Source organism: Pelobates fuscus, chromosome 6, assembly GCF_036172605.1.
Source record: "Pelobates fuscus isolate aPelFus1 chromosome 6, aPelFus1.pri, whole genome shotgun sequence".
In the NCBI taxonomy this organism is placed as follows: Eukaryota; Metazoa; Chordata; class Amphibia; order Anura; family Pelobatidae; genus Pelobates; species Pelobates fuscus.
In genome coordinates this window covers 83,831,966-83,848,858 of record NC_086322.1, presented here as the reverse complement: position 1 = coordinate 83,848,858, position 16,893 = coordinate 83,831,966, and the positions used below count along the sequence as shown (strand labels likewise).

Below are 16,893 nucleotides of genomic sequence, written 5' to 3'. Positions count from 1 at the left end.
CTTATCATCATTCCTCTCACCCATGACCCCGATCTGGAGGAACAAACTTTTTCCTCCAGGACTCACCCCCAAACACTTCTCCCAGTTCGAACACAGGGACATCTCGAGAATAGGATACCTATACCAGAATAACGAAATCATACAATTCACAGACATCAAAGAGTCAGCCTCCCTAACGACTTTCGACCACTTTAGATATATCCAACTACGCAGTTTCGCAGCAACCCCAAGCATCAGACAAGCTGGCACGGCCCCGCTCACTAGATTCGAACGCGATTGCATAGCCCACCCGAACAGGCAGGGACAAATATCAGACATCTACATGACCATAGCCAATCACACGCACCGCTCCCTCCCATACATAGCAGCATGGGAGGCAGACCTTGGCCCCCCAGACGATGCAACAGACTGGTCAGACATATGGGAGGTGACGGCCTCCGTCTCCATCTGTGTGACACACACAGAACAAGCATATAAAATGCTGTTCCGTTGGTACCTCACACCACAACGCCTTGCCACTATACACCACATCCCATTCAACACCTGCTGGAAACAATGCGGGGAAAAGGGGACGTTCCTCCACTGCTGGTGGACGTGCCCGAAACTGCGGCCACTATGGCAGAGCACCGCACAATTAATAACCAAAATACTAAACAAACCCTGCCCCATAGACCCCTGGGCCATGTTGCTCTCCAAACCTATAGATCCATTCACTAGAGCAGAAAACAAGCTGATCGCCCGAATCACTTTAGCAACACGCAGAGCCATAGCAGAGCTCTGGTCCTCGACCTGCATTCCGACACAAGAAGTGATCACAAGAAAGATAATGGAAAGCTCACAGATGGACAAACTTACAGCACAAATTAGAGACACTCCCAAACAGTTTCACAAAATATGGGACCAATGGCTAGAGGGAGACACAACCATCCCATGGTGAACCATTCAAACATGAGACGTAGCTACACAACCCCAGGACAAATGACCAGGAAACTTACACACTCCCTTGAACTCACACCGTAAATCCACCACTGGTCCCATGCCGCCCACGTCTCCCTCACAGTCTGAATGAGAAGGCACTGTGCCCCGGGCGGTGCGCGGACTGCAACCCCAACATCAACTTCATCCCAACCCACACCCCACACCCTACCTCAACCCACCCTTAAGCCATCCACAAAAAAGGATACATACGTCATCTACGAAACAGGAACACACGCAGACGACCCCAGAATTTCTATCTTAACGGGAAAGACAGATGCGGGGGAACGAAAAGATGGGGATTACTGAAGGGACCACAGGGGACACTGCCCCAGGAACCCACTACAACACAAGACCCAAGCGGACTGCACCAGGGACACTACCCCGGGCACCCTAGCAACCCACCTGTGACGCTAACAGGACAACTTAACAAACCCACTAAAAACACATAAATGCCCTGACGACACACCACTGAGTGGGACATTTCACCCGGAACAGGACACTCAACAGGTGACCAACAGCAACCCCATGGGAAAAGCACACAAACCCACCCCTGGGCACTCAACCCGTATGGACCCCTTCTCACCACCCCAACTCATCCTCATATGGATGAAACATAGACGTACACAGATACAGACGGAAGACCGATAAGGGTGAATCAAACCGAACCTGACTCACAAAACCTCCAACCAACTGTCGATTTACCAACGTATGTAATTGTATTAAAATGGTTGGAAAAGTGCCCTGCGATGGTACACACGCGATTGGAAGGCAATGTTCCACCCCACCCCTACCCTCTCTCTTCTGTACCCCTCCTACCAAATAATGGTACTTACTTTGAATCTGAATCTGAATCTATAAATAAATAATTATTTTAAAAAAAAATACTGTTATCATTAGGAGGTTTGTTCAATAAAATTTGAATTGTACTCTTAATAGTTGATAACATGAGAATTATGCTGACTGTTATTTACATCAATTATTTAGGTAAATGAGAAAAATATAATTTGCATAATAATTTGGAACAGGGTGTAGTCTCTGGTTCGGAGAAGCCGACATTGCTCGATTCTGGTCCATCCGAGCTGAGCGGGCAGACAATTGGGACCTTACTGAGATCGCTGCCATTCACCCAGACCTATCTTTTTCTTGCCAACTGGAAGTGTAAACTAGAACAGGATTATATTTGCCTATTCCAACTTGTAACGCCGCCTGTCTTTGACATGATGGGGCTTATGGACTGTATACCACCGGGAGGGTTGATTTTCATCCCTCCTCCCCAGCAACTAAGCCTGCATCAGGAGACCTGGACACCGTACTACCTACTTCCCAACCAGCCCCAGAGACAGAAGACCTTATCGACTGGTCCTGGGAAGACCCCCAGTTGGCAGGTGGAGATGGGACTGAGGTCTCTCCACCGGCCCTACAGAAATGCTGAGCAGCCGGCCAAGATCTCCAACTTTAGATGGAAATGTTAGGAGTGGGGACAGTCGGTCCCTCTCCCTAGCAACAGAATACAGTCCACGGAGAGAAGTGTGTTGTCCTTCCTCCCCAGCTGCAGAGTATATTATTGGGGGAGGAGACAGTTGGTTTCTCTCCCCAGCGGCAGTGTGTGTTACAGGGAGTGGAGACAACCGGTTTCACTCCCCAAGGGCAGAGTGTGTTATTGGGAGAGGAGACGGTCGGTCTCTCTCCCCAGTGGCAGACAGAGTTACAGGGAGAGGAGAGTATTGTACTCCATCCACAGCTGCAGAGTATATTATTGGGGGGAGGAGACAGTCGGTCTCTCTCCCCAGCGGCAATGTATGTTACAAGGAGTGGAGATAACCAGTCTCACTCCCCAACAGCAGTGTATCCTACAGGGAGCGGAGTGTGACATCCCTCCTCCCCATCGGCCGAGTGTGTTACAGGGAGTGGAGACAACCAGTCTCACTCCCCAGAGGCAGTGTATAACCCAGGAAGAGAAGTGTGTCAGCCTTCCTCCCCAGTGGCAGAGTATTTTATTGGGAGAGGGGACAGTAGGTCTTTCTCCCCAGTGGCAGTGTATGTTACAGGGAGGGTAGACAACCAGTCTCACTCCCCAGCGGCAGTGTGAGGTCAAGGAAACAGAGACACCTGGTCTTGTTCCCAAGCGTCAGTGTGTGTTATTGGGAGAAGAGCCATCGGTCTCTTTCCCCAGCTTCCGAGTGCAGTACAGGGAGTGGAGACAATCGGTCTCACCCCCCAGCAGCAATGTGCAATACAGGGAGCGGAGTGTGTTATTGGGAGAGGAAACGGTCGGTCTCTCTCCCCAGCGACAGAGTTACAGGGAGAGGAGAGTATCATCCTCAATGCCCAGCAGCAGAGTGAGTTACAGGGAGTGGAGACGGTCAGTCTCGCTCCCCAGCGGCAGAGTATATTATTGGGGGAGGAGACGGTCCCACCAACCAACCCAGCTGAACCGCTGGCTATGGGACAGAGCGCCGCTGGCCTCTGCCCTCCAGGCATGGATGAGGGAAACTGCACCCTCCATCCACAGCAAGTACTTTGTCCAACCAGGGGGAAGTGCATCCAGGTTGTTTCCCCACAGGACACTGGATGTACAAATGGGCACTTGTGGCAGGAGGCCATCTGGACAATTATGCCTTTTGGGAAAGGCCACCAGACTATCACAGACCCAGACCGATTGGAGGTCTGGGGTCTGGATAGTCTCCCCAGAAGGGGGAAGATATGTGACAAACTCCCCTCTCCAAGTGAGTTTGCCACAAGCTCCTGGAGGAGCCTGCTTGCCAGCCTCCTGTCCACAGACTATGGGCCCTGCAGGGAAACCTGTAAAAGACTACCAAACTTGACCAACTGTTAGCACTGATTTCCCTGGAACTGTTTTGGGCATGGGGCCATGCTTGCGGTCGGTCAAAACTATGACTTCCAGGAAATTCTTTTATGGGGTTTTGTGTGTTTTTAAGGTACTTTTTGGGGTTTCATAAAACTGTATGTTTTTCTGTGTTGGATATAATTAGGTTAGATTAGTACAGTTCCTGATTCAATTATCTCCCAAACACAGAGGAGGGATTCTATTGTTTGTGTATGGAAGTGTCTCACTGTATGACTCTGTTTTTATTGGTTTGTTCACTTTGTGTCCCTGTGCCCAACAAGGTCCAACTGGGCATCGCCCTTGTTGGGAAACTTGCATAAAAGTCTAGTGTGCCTCCATTAAAATCCTATTCCAGCTTAAACTCCAAAACTGTGTGTCGTCCTGTTATTGGAGGGAAAGAAGATTTACTCCTGTGTCTGCTGTTCCAGCTTGCAGGGGATTCAACAGGGAATAAATATATATATGATCTAAGTATATATAATTAAATTTTACACTGTTTTAACATGTTTTAATTTTATTTTCAGGCAGCAGGGGGAGTACCTGTCATTACAGGCACTCCCCCTGCTGGTATTGCCTTGGACGGCTATGCCGTCCATGTGATCGCGAGGTCCTCGCAAGGACCTCGTGATCACATGGCCCATGGGGGCCGAAGAGGAAGGAGGGGTACTCCCTGGGCTCCCAGGTAAGTACAAAAGATTGCAGGGCATTCTATGCCGCCTTGCGGTGTTTAGAGCCATCTAAATAAGGACGGCATAGAACCCCTGCGTTCTTAAGGGGTTAATAATGTTTATAATGTCATAACTGTCAGGGTTTCTTTGCTGTTTTAAACAGCAACCCTTCCTTTTTCAGTGTCTGAGCTTTCAGCTGAGATTAACGATCAGCTCCTTCAGTATGTTGCCACGGTTACTCACCTGAGAATAGTAATCAACCCTGCTGCTAATCATTGCAGCCTTTTTAAGCAGCAAATCCCAGTACCTCCTTGCCCTTGCGTGGTTTCCTGTTCCCCAGAAATCTCCTTGTTCCTGTGTTTCCTGTGTGTTTCCTGTGTGTTCCTGGTTCCTGACTCTGGCCTTGTTCCTGACTTCGCTGCGCTTCGTTCTCCTGATCCTGGCTCGTCTGACTACCCGCTTTGGTGCCTGACCCCGGCTTGCCTCCTGGACTTTGCTTTTGGTTATTTCTTTATTTGTTATTTATTAATAAAGGTGTTTTGGCATCTAGTTCTGTCTCTGTCTGGTTCTTGGTCCCTAACAATAACAATCTAAACTTTCACATATTTAACCCCTTAACGCCGTTACGGCGTTCTATGCCGTCGCGGCTTTAAAGGGCTTTAAAGCCGTTGCGGCGGCATAGAACGCCGTAACGGCTTGCAGCCCCAGGAGCAGAGGTGTACTCACCTCCGCCGCGATCCTCTTCTGGGGGGCTGTCTGAGAGCCCAGGCAGCCCCCCTCCGGCAAATGAGGCCCCCGGGGGCCATGTGATCGCTCTCAAAGAGCGATCACATGGCCCCCTATAGCTGGCTATGGATCTGCCAGCAGGAGGACTGTTTAAAATATTAGACAGTCCCCCTGCTGGTAGGTAGTGTAAAAAAATAAATATTAAAATGTTATAAAATAAATTAAATGCCTTTTTATATATATATAATATGTATATATATTATATATATAATATATATACATATTATATATATGTAACGTCATACGTAATGTATTTTAATATTAATATTAGTATATATATTAATATTAAAATACACTTAGAATGACGTTACATATATATAATATGTATATATATATTATATATATAATAGATCTACATATATATATTATATATATATACGCATAATTACAATAATAAATAAATAAAATAATTAAATAAATAAATAAAATATTGAAACAAAATATAAAATAAATTATATATTCATATGTAATTTCATTCTAACTGTATTTTGTTATTAATATATATATATTGGAAACAGAATACACTTAGAATGACATTCTATATATATCTATCTATATATAAAATACAAATAACCGCAAATATATATAGAGAGATAAATACATATAATTACATAAAAGATTACATTAGTATACACGTAGAATTTATATACCTATAAATGCATATATATTAAAATTCTACGTGTATATTTAAGTAATTTTTTAACATAATTATGTCATTTGATTAATTAAAATTTGATTGACATGCCTGACAACACAGGGAGAAAGTGCAGAGAATTTAATTCGCATGCACTATATTAGACCCTGTAACTCTCCAAGACACCATAAAACCTGTACATAGGGGGTACTGTTTTACTCGGGAGACTTCGCTGAACTCAAATATTAGTGTTTAAAACTGGTAAATTGTATTACAACGATGATATTTTAAGTAAAAGTGACGTTTTTTGCATTTTTTACAAACAAACGGCACTTTTATGGACTATATTATTGTTGTAATATGTTTTACTGTTTTAAAACACTAATATTTGTGTTTAGTGAAATCTCCCGAGAATAACAGTACCCCACATGTACAGGTTTTATGGTGTTTTGGAAAGTTAGAGAGTCACATATAAGGCTTGCATTTCATTTTTTTGACATTGAAATTTGCCAGATTAGTTATGTTGCCTTTGAGACCGTATGGTAGCCCAGGAATAAGAATTACCCCCATGATGGCATACCATTTGCAAAAGTAGACAACCCAAGGTATTGCAAATGGGGTATGTCCAGTCATTTTTAGTAGCCACTTAGTCACAAACACTGGCCAAATATTAGTTTTTTGCTTTTTTCACACAAAAACAAATATGAACGCTAACTTTGGCCAGTGTTTGTGACTAAGTGGCTACTAAAAAAAACTAAACATACCCCACGTTCAATACCTTGGGTTGTCTACTTTTTCAAATGGTATGCCATTATGGGGGTAATTCTCATTCCTGGGCTACCACACCGTCTCAAAGGTAACATTACTAATCTGGCAAATTTCAATTTGAAAATGGAACGTTCTATATTTGACCCTGTAACTTTCCAAAACACCATAAAACCTGTTAATGGGGGGTACTGTTGTACTCGTGAGACATCGCTGATTACAAATATGTGCATTTTGTTGCCGTAAAACCTAACAGTATTATGACATTTACAGCTAAAATGTGAGGCGGAACTACAAATTTAAAAAAAAAAATCAAATTTCTCACAGTTTTTTTAAATTTTATTCATAATAAATTGTTTCAAATACAAATATTTTATATGAAATGAAAGCCCTGTTTCTCCTGAATTAAATGATATATAATAAGTGTGGGTGCATTTAATATGAAAGAGGGGAACTACGGGTGAACAGACATATAGCGCAAATTCCAGTTTTTGTTTACGTTTTGTTTTGATCAGAACGTGTACTATTGACTCCGTCCTGAAGGGGTTAATAAGCATGTATTTGTAATATGGAAAAAAAATTAAATGAGAAATTCAAACTCTATATCCAGCAACTGTGTTCCGGCATATCAGATCTCTGCCAATGTTAATTGCTCTGTTGTTAAACGTTCTATTCTTTGCACACTGCAGTCAGCGTAGGGAGAGTATACAGTGTTTATTTATCCTCCTTTTTTGCAATGTTTACCCTGTTTTTGCTACATATGAATAGTATAATGATGTAATCTGCTAAATCTTTAAAGAACCATTAGAGTCACTCAGTCCACTTTATCTCAATCAGGTATCCTGGGTGTAGTGGTTCTGCTAGGTACAATTATTTTGTAAATACATGTAAAGGTTCGGATGAGGTTCACAAACCTTACAGTATCATTTATCTTTGTTTCCTAAATATGCTTTCCCTCCTAAGTTCAATTCAGTGTGTATTATAGTTTGTATTATACTCAAAGTTCTAGGCTTGACCTTTGCTGTTGTTTCTGAGGTTGTACCACTAATTATTGGAGACAGAACCAGCATGCTTTATGTGAAAAGTAAGGACAAGACTTGTCACCATTTATTGTGTTATGTTTATTTCTCATATAATGTCTACCAAAGACAGAGATTGACCCCGTAGTTGTGAATAATAGAGACGCAGAGTGATTATATCATTCATATTTGTAAGGACTTAAAAATAATAATAAATCAACAAGTTAACAATCTTTGCTAGTTTCAAACCATTACAGGTCATTTTTTAAATTGTATTTATATCTCATTCCTCATGTGTGAAGAATAGAGCAAATGCAGTAAAGCTAAGATAATTCATTCAAATAGCATGTTTATTGAAACATCAATAAGCAATATTTAGCAAAGCAATACAAATGGAATTTTCAAAAGGGGTTTTCAAATTTAAGAAACACATACATAGCAGACACATTACCAGTGGCCTCTGAAGGTTTATAAGGTTTCCAACTAAGAGCCAGATAAATGCAACATGTGAGAGGTTACTTCTCAAGAGTAGATATCCAGCCCCAAAAGTTAAGATATGGAATTACACCTTCAAGATGTGTGTGTGTGTGTGGGGGGGGGGGGGGGGTCTTAAAATAGGTCCTATTAATGCAAGGCCTTTTTAAAAGGAACTGTAAGCAAGGCCACTAGATCAGGCATAGGGCCCAATCTTCGGACGGTTGTGTCTTGTTCTAGTGCACCTTGCATTTGATGGTCATATACATCATGGTGACACAAAAACAATCTAGAGATGTCCCAACAATAATCAATGTCCTTACACCAAAGAATTTGTAGCATGGACTGTAGGGATCTGTGGCAGGTAAGAAAAGTGGTAGTAATCTCCTCAGAAAATGAAGATTCTGCAGTGTATTTAAGCTTTTTTTAATTCAATTTCATCTAGAGCTAAGGTAGTGTGAATCTGTCCAAATCTATTGCAAGCTGTACCACTGGACCAACAGTATTTATGCAATCATCACAACCGGGTACATATCCTGGCAAGCATTGAATGACCTACTAGTGTAACATCAGCTGTTTTCCAGCTCTTCTGTCACTTAAAGAGAGAGACATTAGATATAGGAATTGTGCAGGAACCAGAAAGCACAATCTGAATTGTAAGTTCATATAAAAGTCCTTCATTCCTATAGTGTTTGGAATTTGTTGCTAATGTGATTGGAAGGGATGACACATAATGTGTAGTAGTGACTGTAAATAATTATACCGGTAATATATTAGTACTTAATATGTACGATTTTAAGCGGATTTGTATATCCCCGAAAACAACTGAATATTTCATAAAGATAAAAATCATAATGAAATACTAATTTTAACTGTGTTGGAAATCACAGAAATTCCAACACAATCAAAAGATATACTAAAGCAAAGTAGGCACTACTTTGCCTTATGCATTTTTCCTATGCCTGACAAAATTCAACAAAAGACGCAGTGTAACAATACCTGTCCTCTGTGGTGTAGTGCTATCATGAAAGTCATGTATCTTCTGTGTTCTGATGCACACTCACTGGCTTCCTGGTGCCTCATTATGAAATCATATATGACATGGAACCTTCCCACTGGTCTCCCTTTATAATGTCAGTCTTTGTGGCATTTTTTGATGATGATATTTACACTTTTGTGACATCATGGCCCTCTGTAACCAATCACAACCCAGTACAAGGTATGTATACTTCCTGGTTGTCCTTGTCCCTTGCCCTGTTTTGGTTTCTTTTTACCTGAGAGTGATTTTTATATTACTTATTATTCTGTTTTCTGACCTTGGCTTGGCTGACCATTCTTCATCTAGAACTCAGAACTTTTTATTTTTTAATACCGCTGTAATCCCTCACTTCGGCTTGTTAACGTTTATTCTGTGTCTGCTTCCAGACTTTCTGACTCTAATCTCAGTGCTAGACCGGACACTCTAAGGACCAGTAAGCATATCTTCCTTGCATATACCTTGGTTTGTGTGTTAGGGTCAGGCCAATCCTAACACGCAACTACCGCTGTTGAAGTTCTGTAATTCCCCCCCCAACAGTCACATGTAGCTACTTTGAGGAAAAAGGCATTATCTATGACAGTGGCGGATCCAGAGCCTGATCTCGGGAGGGGCACTTGTAGATTTTTTAAATAAATAATCCAGACACAATAACCACTACAGCTCAGTGTAGTGGTTATAGTGCCAATAATGCCAAGACCCCCTCCCAGAGTAAGTAGTCAAACTGTTTAAGAACTGTTTGACAACTTACCTGAGGTCCTCTGGGAAATGGGGCTGTAGTAGGGCAGAGGAGCAGTGGTATGTGTGAGTGGTGCAATGTGTGAGGGGTGCAGTGTGTGTGTGTGTGTGAGGGGGGCAGTGTATTAGCAGTGTGTGTGTGAAGGTTGCAGTTTGTACGTGAGGGCGGCAGTATATGTCAGGGGTGCAGTGTGTGTGTGGGTCAGTATGTGTGTGTGACAGTTACATTGTGTGTGTGTATTGCAGTGTATGTGTGGGGAAATGTATGTGTGTGGGGGCAATGTGTTTATGGGGGGCAGTGTATGTGTATATGGGGGCAATGTGTTTATGGGGGGCAGGGGCAATGTGTGTATGTGTGTGTATGGGGGGCAGGGGCAATGTGTGTGTGTATGGGGGCAAGGGCAATGTGTGTGTGTGTGTGTGTATGGGGGGCAGGGGCAATGTGTGTGTGTGGGTGTAGTATGGGGGGCAGGGGCAATGTGTGTGTGTGGGTGTATGGGGGGCAGGGGCAATGTGTGTGTGTGGGTGTATGGGGGGCAGGGGCAATGTGTGTGTGTGTATGGGGGGCAGGGGCAATGTGTGTGTGTGTGTATGGGGGCAGGGGCAATGTGTGTGTGGGGGTGTATGGGGGCAGGGGCAATGTGTGTGTGTGGGTGTATGGGGGGCAGGGGCAATGTGTGTGTGTGTGGGGGGGGCAGGGGCAATGTGTGTGTGTATGGGGGGCAGGGGCAATGTGTGTGTGTATGGGGGCAGGGGCAATGTGTGTGTGTGTGTGTGTGTGTGTATGGGGGGCAGGGGCAATGTGTGTGTGTGTGTGTGTGTGTATGGGGGCAGGGGCAATGTGTGTGTGTGTGTGTATGGGGAGCAGGGGCAATGTGTGTGTGTATGGGGGCAGGGGCAATGTGTGTGTGTGTGTGTATGGGGAGCAGGGGCAATGTGTGTGTGTATGGGGGCAGGGGCAATGTGTGTGTGTGTGTGTATGGGGGGCAGGGGCAATGTGTGTGTGTGTGTGTGTGTGTGTATGGGGGGCAAGGGCAATGTGTATGTGTATGGGGGGCAGGGGCAATGTGTGTGTGTGTGTGTGTGTGTGTGTATGGGGGGCAGGGGCAATGTGTATGTGTATGGGGGGCAGGGGCAATGTGTGTGTGTGTATAATAAGAAAGATTTTTTTTAATGTGTGTGTGTGTTAATAAATATATATAAATATAAATATTTGTAAATAAATATAAATGTTATGTCCCCCCCTCCCTTCTTACCTTTACTGGGAGGAGGGGGGACATCTTTCGTTCCCTGGTGGTCCCAGTGGGGATTCATTGGTGGTCCCAGTGGTAGGAGTGAACTCTAGCCCACGCTCCAGGGCTAGAGTTCACTCTCGCGAGATTTGGAGCGTTGCCGTGGTAACCGCGGCAATGCTCCAAATCTCGCGAGCGGAGGACCCGGAGGAGCTGCTGGTAACAGCTCCCGGGTCCTCTCTGCCTCCCCTGCCGGTCGGCTGTCAGTAATGTGCCTGCGGACCGGGGAGGGAGATCACTGATCTCCCTCCCCGGTCTGCAGGCACAATGCAGGGCTGGCACTTGGGCAATGCCAGCCCTGCATTAGCCGGCAGGGGAGAATCTCGGGGGGGGGGGGCAGTCCGCCACTGATCTATGAAGACTCCCATGATCTCTTGTTGTCTCCTGCCAGATGATGCACCAGAGGTTGAAGAAGAGCCACTGGATAAAACTAGCCTTCCCTGCATGCCCAGGCCTCCACTATAAGTGCAAAGTTACCATGGCAGAGTTTTAGCAAAATATGCAAACACCCCAGAATGTGACAGAAAGATGTTTTGACTTTTAAGAATTAAAAATAAGTGCTGGTGCTTGTAATTGGTAATATTGTAACATTTTGATAAAGGAATCAATAAGAAATTTGAAGAAAAAAATAATCATGCAAAATCTGTGCCAAAGGATAAAAAGAGGTAAGCAGTAACAGTTTCTTATTGTATTTCAGCTTGAAGGCTGTGAGTTTCACTTCTTTTTATATATTTGAAGTAGTAGACACCAACTCACTACATATCTACAATTGCTGCTGCCTGCTACCACTTGATCAGCTTCATAGGGTTCGAACATGTAAACATCTGTGGCCAAGATTTTAATCAAAAACTGCATATTCACCAAATACCGTATATACTCGAGTATAAGCCGAGTTTTTCAGCACATTTTTTGTGCTGAAAAACCCCAACTCGGCTTATACTCGAGTCAATAGTCTGTATTATGGCAATTTACATTGCCTTAATACAGACTGGGGGCTGGCAGAGAGTTTACTTACCTGTTCTGCAGCTCCTGTCAGCTCCCTTCTCCTCCGCGCCGTCCGTTCAGCACCTCGGTCAGCTCCCAGTGTAAATCTCTTAGACTTAGAGTGTGAGCTGACAGAAGAGCTGAACGGACGGCGCGGAGGAGGAGGGAGCTGACAGGAGCTGCAGGAGAGGTAAGTAAACTCTCTGTCAGCCCCCCACTCCACCCCACTGAACTGCCAATGCTGGACCACCAGGGAAGGAGAGCCCCCTCCCTGCCATATATCAAGCAGGGAGGGGGGACGAAAAAAATATATATTAATAATAATAATTAAATTAAATAATAATAAAAAATAATAATAATGAAATTAAATAAAAAATAATAATAAATAATAATAAAAAAATGAAAAATATAAAAAAAATTGCCCACCCCCCACCAAGGCTCTGCAACACACACACACACACTGCACTCATACACACACTGCACTCATACACACACACACTGCACTCATACATACACACTGCACTCATACACACACACACACTGCACTCATACACACACACACTGCACTCATACACACACACACTGCATTCATACACACACACTGCACTCATACACACACACTGCATTCATACACACACACTGCATTCATACACACACTGCACTCATACACACACACTGCATTCATACACCCACTGCATTCATACACACACACTACACTCGTACACACACACTGCATTCATACACACACACACTGCACTCATACACACACTGCATTCATACACACACACTGCATTCATACACACACTGCACTCATACACACGCTGCACTCATACACACACGCTGCACTCATACACACACGCTGCATTCATACACTCACACTGCATTCATACACTCACACTGCATTCATTATACACACACTGTAAATAAATATTCAATTAATATATTTTTTTTAGGATCTAATTTTATTTAGAAATTTACCAGTAGCTGCTGCATTTCCCACCCTAGTCTTATACTCGAGTCAATAAGTTTTCCCAGTTTTTGGGGGTAAAATTAGGGGCCTCGGCTTATATTCGGGTCGGCTTATACTCGAGTATATACGGTACTTTAAATCATCATGTCTCCATTCTTATAAGAATGAGCTCATGTCTAGACCCCAAGCTTATTTGAGCAGGGTCCTTGTCTACCTATTGTTCCTGTATCATTTTGTAAATGTTTCATTTATTGTTAAAGCGCCAGACCCTAGGTGGCAGCCATGCCCCCTCTGCATGAGATACTGCATGAGATACAGCATGAGATAAAGACAATATATGTGATCTAATATCCCATAAACACAGTGAGTAATGTACTAGAGTGGTAGATAAGCTGTCTGTGTAGGTAGGACCAGTTTGATGTGCATATAGTATTGGTTCCTACTGTAATGGAATAAGTGGTCTAAAACACTTAGACCTCCTGAGTAGGGACCAGCCCTAAGGCAAGTTATTACACGTCTTCTCCATTCTCAGTGATCTCTATACACTTATATCACACAATAAAAATGTATATCTATCTATCTATCTATCCTTTTGGGTTTTTTTCCACACAATAAACATGTATATCTATCTATCTATCTATCTTTTTTTTCACACAATAAACATGTATATCTATCTATCTAACTTTTTATTTATTTTTTCACACAATAAACATGTATATATTCATGATCCTCTATAGTTATTTAGCCTTGATACTTTTGTTTTTCTTTTCCAGAAGGTCAAATTAATATTGCTACTTTATCTCAGGTAATTTCAATCAGATATATGTTGTGTTTTAAACCCTTCCATTTTGTGTGTGTCTCTATACTCTTTACTGTTTTGTGCATTGTAAATCTTTACCTACTGAAACTTTATACCCCCACATCTCTCTTTTAGTCTGCATGTGTAAGTGCCACCTCTCTCAACACATACCATTCACAGTGGATACGGAGGGCCAAACACTTTTCTAACAATCTACAAAGCACTAGAACTCACTTCAATGATATATTTCGTTCAGCATAATCTACTCCTGAAAGAAACATTTAACGTATGATAACATATATCTTGTTTCACTTTCACTATTACCATCACAATAAGGCAATTTCTCAACTTTGTAACTGCACACACATTACTACAGAAGAACCTGCAGTGGTGAACTCTGTCTGTGCAATTTGCCTAGTTACTTAGTCTGTCTGGGGTTTTACAATCCACAGTGCACAAACAGAACTAATAATATCAGTAATATTAGCAATAATATTGTGCAATATGTCTTCCAGAAAAAAGCATATATAAATGTAAACAGGCTCGCAAACATCTTTCCTAGGTCGGGTAAGGAAAGATATATCAATGTGGGTCAGCTCAGTATACTGTAGAGGATGTAACTCCATTCCATTTATCAAATTGGTTGCAGGGAACTTGTGTTCATGAATATTTACAAAGCTTAGGTAACATATGTTATACCCAACCTAATTCATTACCATATCCCTATCTGATGGTTTTGCGTCTGCTGTTTCAGAGAAAGTTCTAAATAAATAATGTATTTTAAAGCATATTCATTTGTTTGGAGCCTGTAGGTTATAAATTGATTTGTAGCTGTATTGACATGAGAGACAAGATTCGAACCAATGTAAAGGCAACATTAATGATAACATAATGTTTGTATTTAACTTGTAGGTTCTGTGAAAATAGAAAACATTAAATAAAGGGCCAGTGAGTCATACATTATGGTGAAATAATGCCCAGCAAGCTGTTTAATTCAATGTCTATTTCCATTACCATTTAATACTACACCTAGACAGAGTATGGATTAAAGTCGTAACAAAAACAAATCTTGATCCGGAAAAAAATAAATAAAAGGGAAAATTACAATTACCTTTAAATTACCTGTATTGACTATAACAGTCTGCAGTTTGCAACTTCTTTTATTGAGTTCTGGGTAGACTAGGACATAGCAGGCACCTTTCCCCCAATTCTAGATAAACATACCCTATAAACTCTTGAATAGCATGAGTTTAATGTACATAAGAGTATTTCAGCATTAGCAGTAGTTTCAAACATTAAAAAATGTGAATGTGATATATGCAGTTCTTCAAATAGCAGCAGTGCCATTCATTAGACAACACCCATGAACAAAGCAATAGTTCCATTACAAAAGGCTGTGAATTAAACCGTTAGAAGAGATTGGAACTTCAATAGTGGACACCCTATCAGAGTTCAAATTGATGCAATTATAAGTAACTGTAGGTAGCGTGGGACAACCACTCAATGTAGGAGAATGTTCTGAGCGCCAAAGTTTAAAAGCAAATACCCAGCTTCTGAAAATTAAATAACGCTACCTTCAATCTCTGATTTCATGGATCCATTTAGAGGAACAACATGAATCTTCTGTTAAACTGAACAGTATTTCTCTTCAGGAGCTCAACTTGATCCAAGTCATTTATAATAAAGTTTCTGCGAATAGAGCTCTTGGGAAAAGAGCCTCTCCCGCTAAAATATATTTTTTTAGATGGAAATACATTGCAGTCTAACTGATCAAACTCACACAATAATGTAAGTAATATTTAAAAATGCCTGGTTTCTCGTTGATCATATTTTATGCACATCTGGATGGCTGGATGGATGGGCAGACAGGCGGATGAATATGTGGATGGACTATCTAGATAGACAGACAGGTGGGCACATATGGCAGGCAGAGAGACAGGTAGAAACTATATAAAATACAATAGAGACAGCAGGCACATTTTGGGAGAGGGAACCAGTCTAACATGCTGCTAACTGATCCAGAATAGCAAACGTCACAGTAAAATAGTCAAGTAAAGAAGACCTGGCACTCATAAAATCCCACTTGTGCAGTTTTAAAGGAAACACACAGCAATGTTTCAGCCCTCGCAGGAGCTAGCCAGATCCTTGCCTTCAACAATAACAGTTAAAATAGCAGGATTACAAAATCATTTACTGTAACCACTAAACTCCCCTAGATACATATTTGTAAACATATCATGGTAACACCCATATCAAATAAGAATGAGACATAATCATAGAATTATGTAGTTAATTGCTCACCTGGAAAACCTTTGCCAAATTGTCAAACAAGGCTTGCCCAGCACTGACTTTATGCTTAACTCCTCTGACTGTGCCATTTTTACTGAGTATGTTCACTCTTTTGGTTCCAAATCCCCGGTCTTTGGTGGCTCTGGCAAGGACAAGAAGGTCATCGGGCTCATTTTCACTTTCATCACATTCCGAACCTAAAAAACCATTCTGATGCCCATCCGTTTCACTTGGTAAGCTGTTTTGGTCAGTCTCACAGCTGCTGGCACATTCAGAGTCCAAGGAGTCTCCATCTGTATAGACTTCTTTCAGAACTCTTCCACTATGAGATGAAGCTATCCTAAACCTGACTTTTCTTTGATGCCTCTCCCCTTCCGGCTTCATTTGCATGTTTAGCATTGCTCCCTCCATCAATTAAAAACAAAATAGTTTACATTGTTCAGCTCCAAACTGTCACCTTTCCTGCCAGTTTGTGACACTCACAACAATAGAAAAACAATTTCTGGTGTCAGTAGAACCCATAAGGAAACAAGGGCTACTTTGAAAAGGGTATGCCTTACTCTGAAGCAGTGTGATTAATAATGAATGACAGTGTGCTATGGTTACCTTTAAA

At 42.2% G+C, this 16,893-nt stretch overlaps 1 protein-coding gene across 1 annotated transcript in view; it reads right to left on the bottom strand.

The window, feature by feature from the left end:
• The window catches only part of GRXCR1 (glutaredoxin and cysteine rich domain containing 1), an 88,584-nt gene extending 71,905 nt beyond the window's left edge, over positions 1-16,679 (bottom strand). Inside the window, exons 1-2 of the mRNA XM_063459924.1 lie at positions 16,293-16,679; positions 544-546 (exon numbers count right to left, since the gene is read on the bottom strand). Coding sequence (XP_063315994.1) covers positions 544-546; positions 16,293-16,679 — 390 coding nt within the window. The remainder of the gene's footprint in view (positions 1-543; positions 547-16,292) is intronic.
• Between the last annotated feature and the right edge of the window lie 214 nt (positions 16,680-16,893).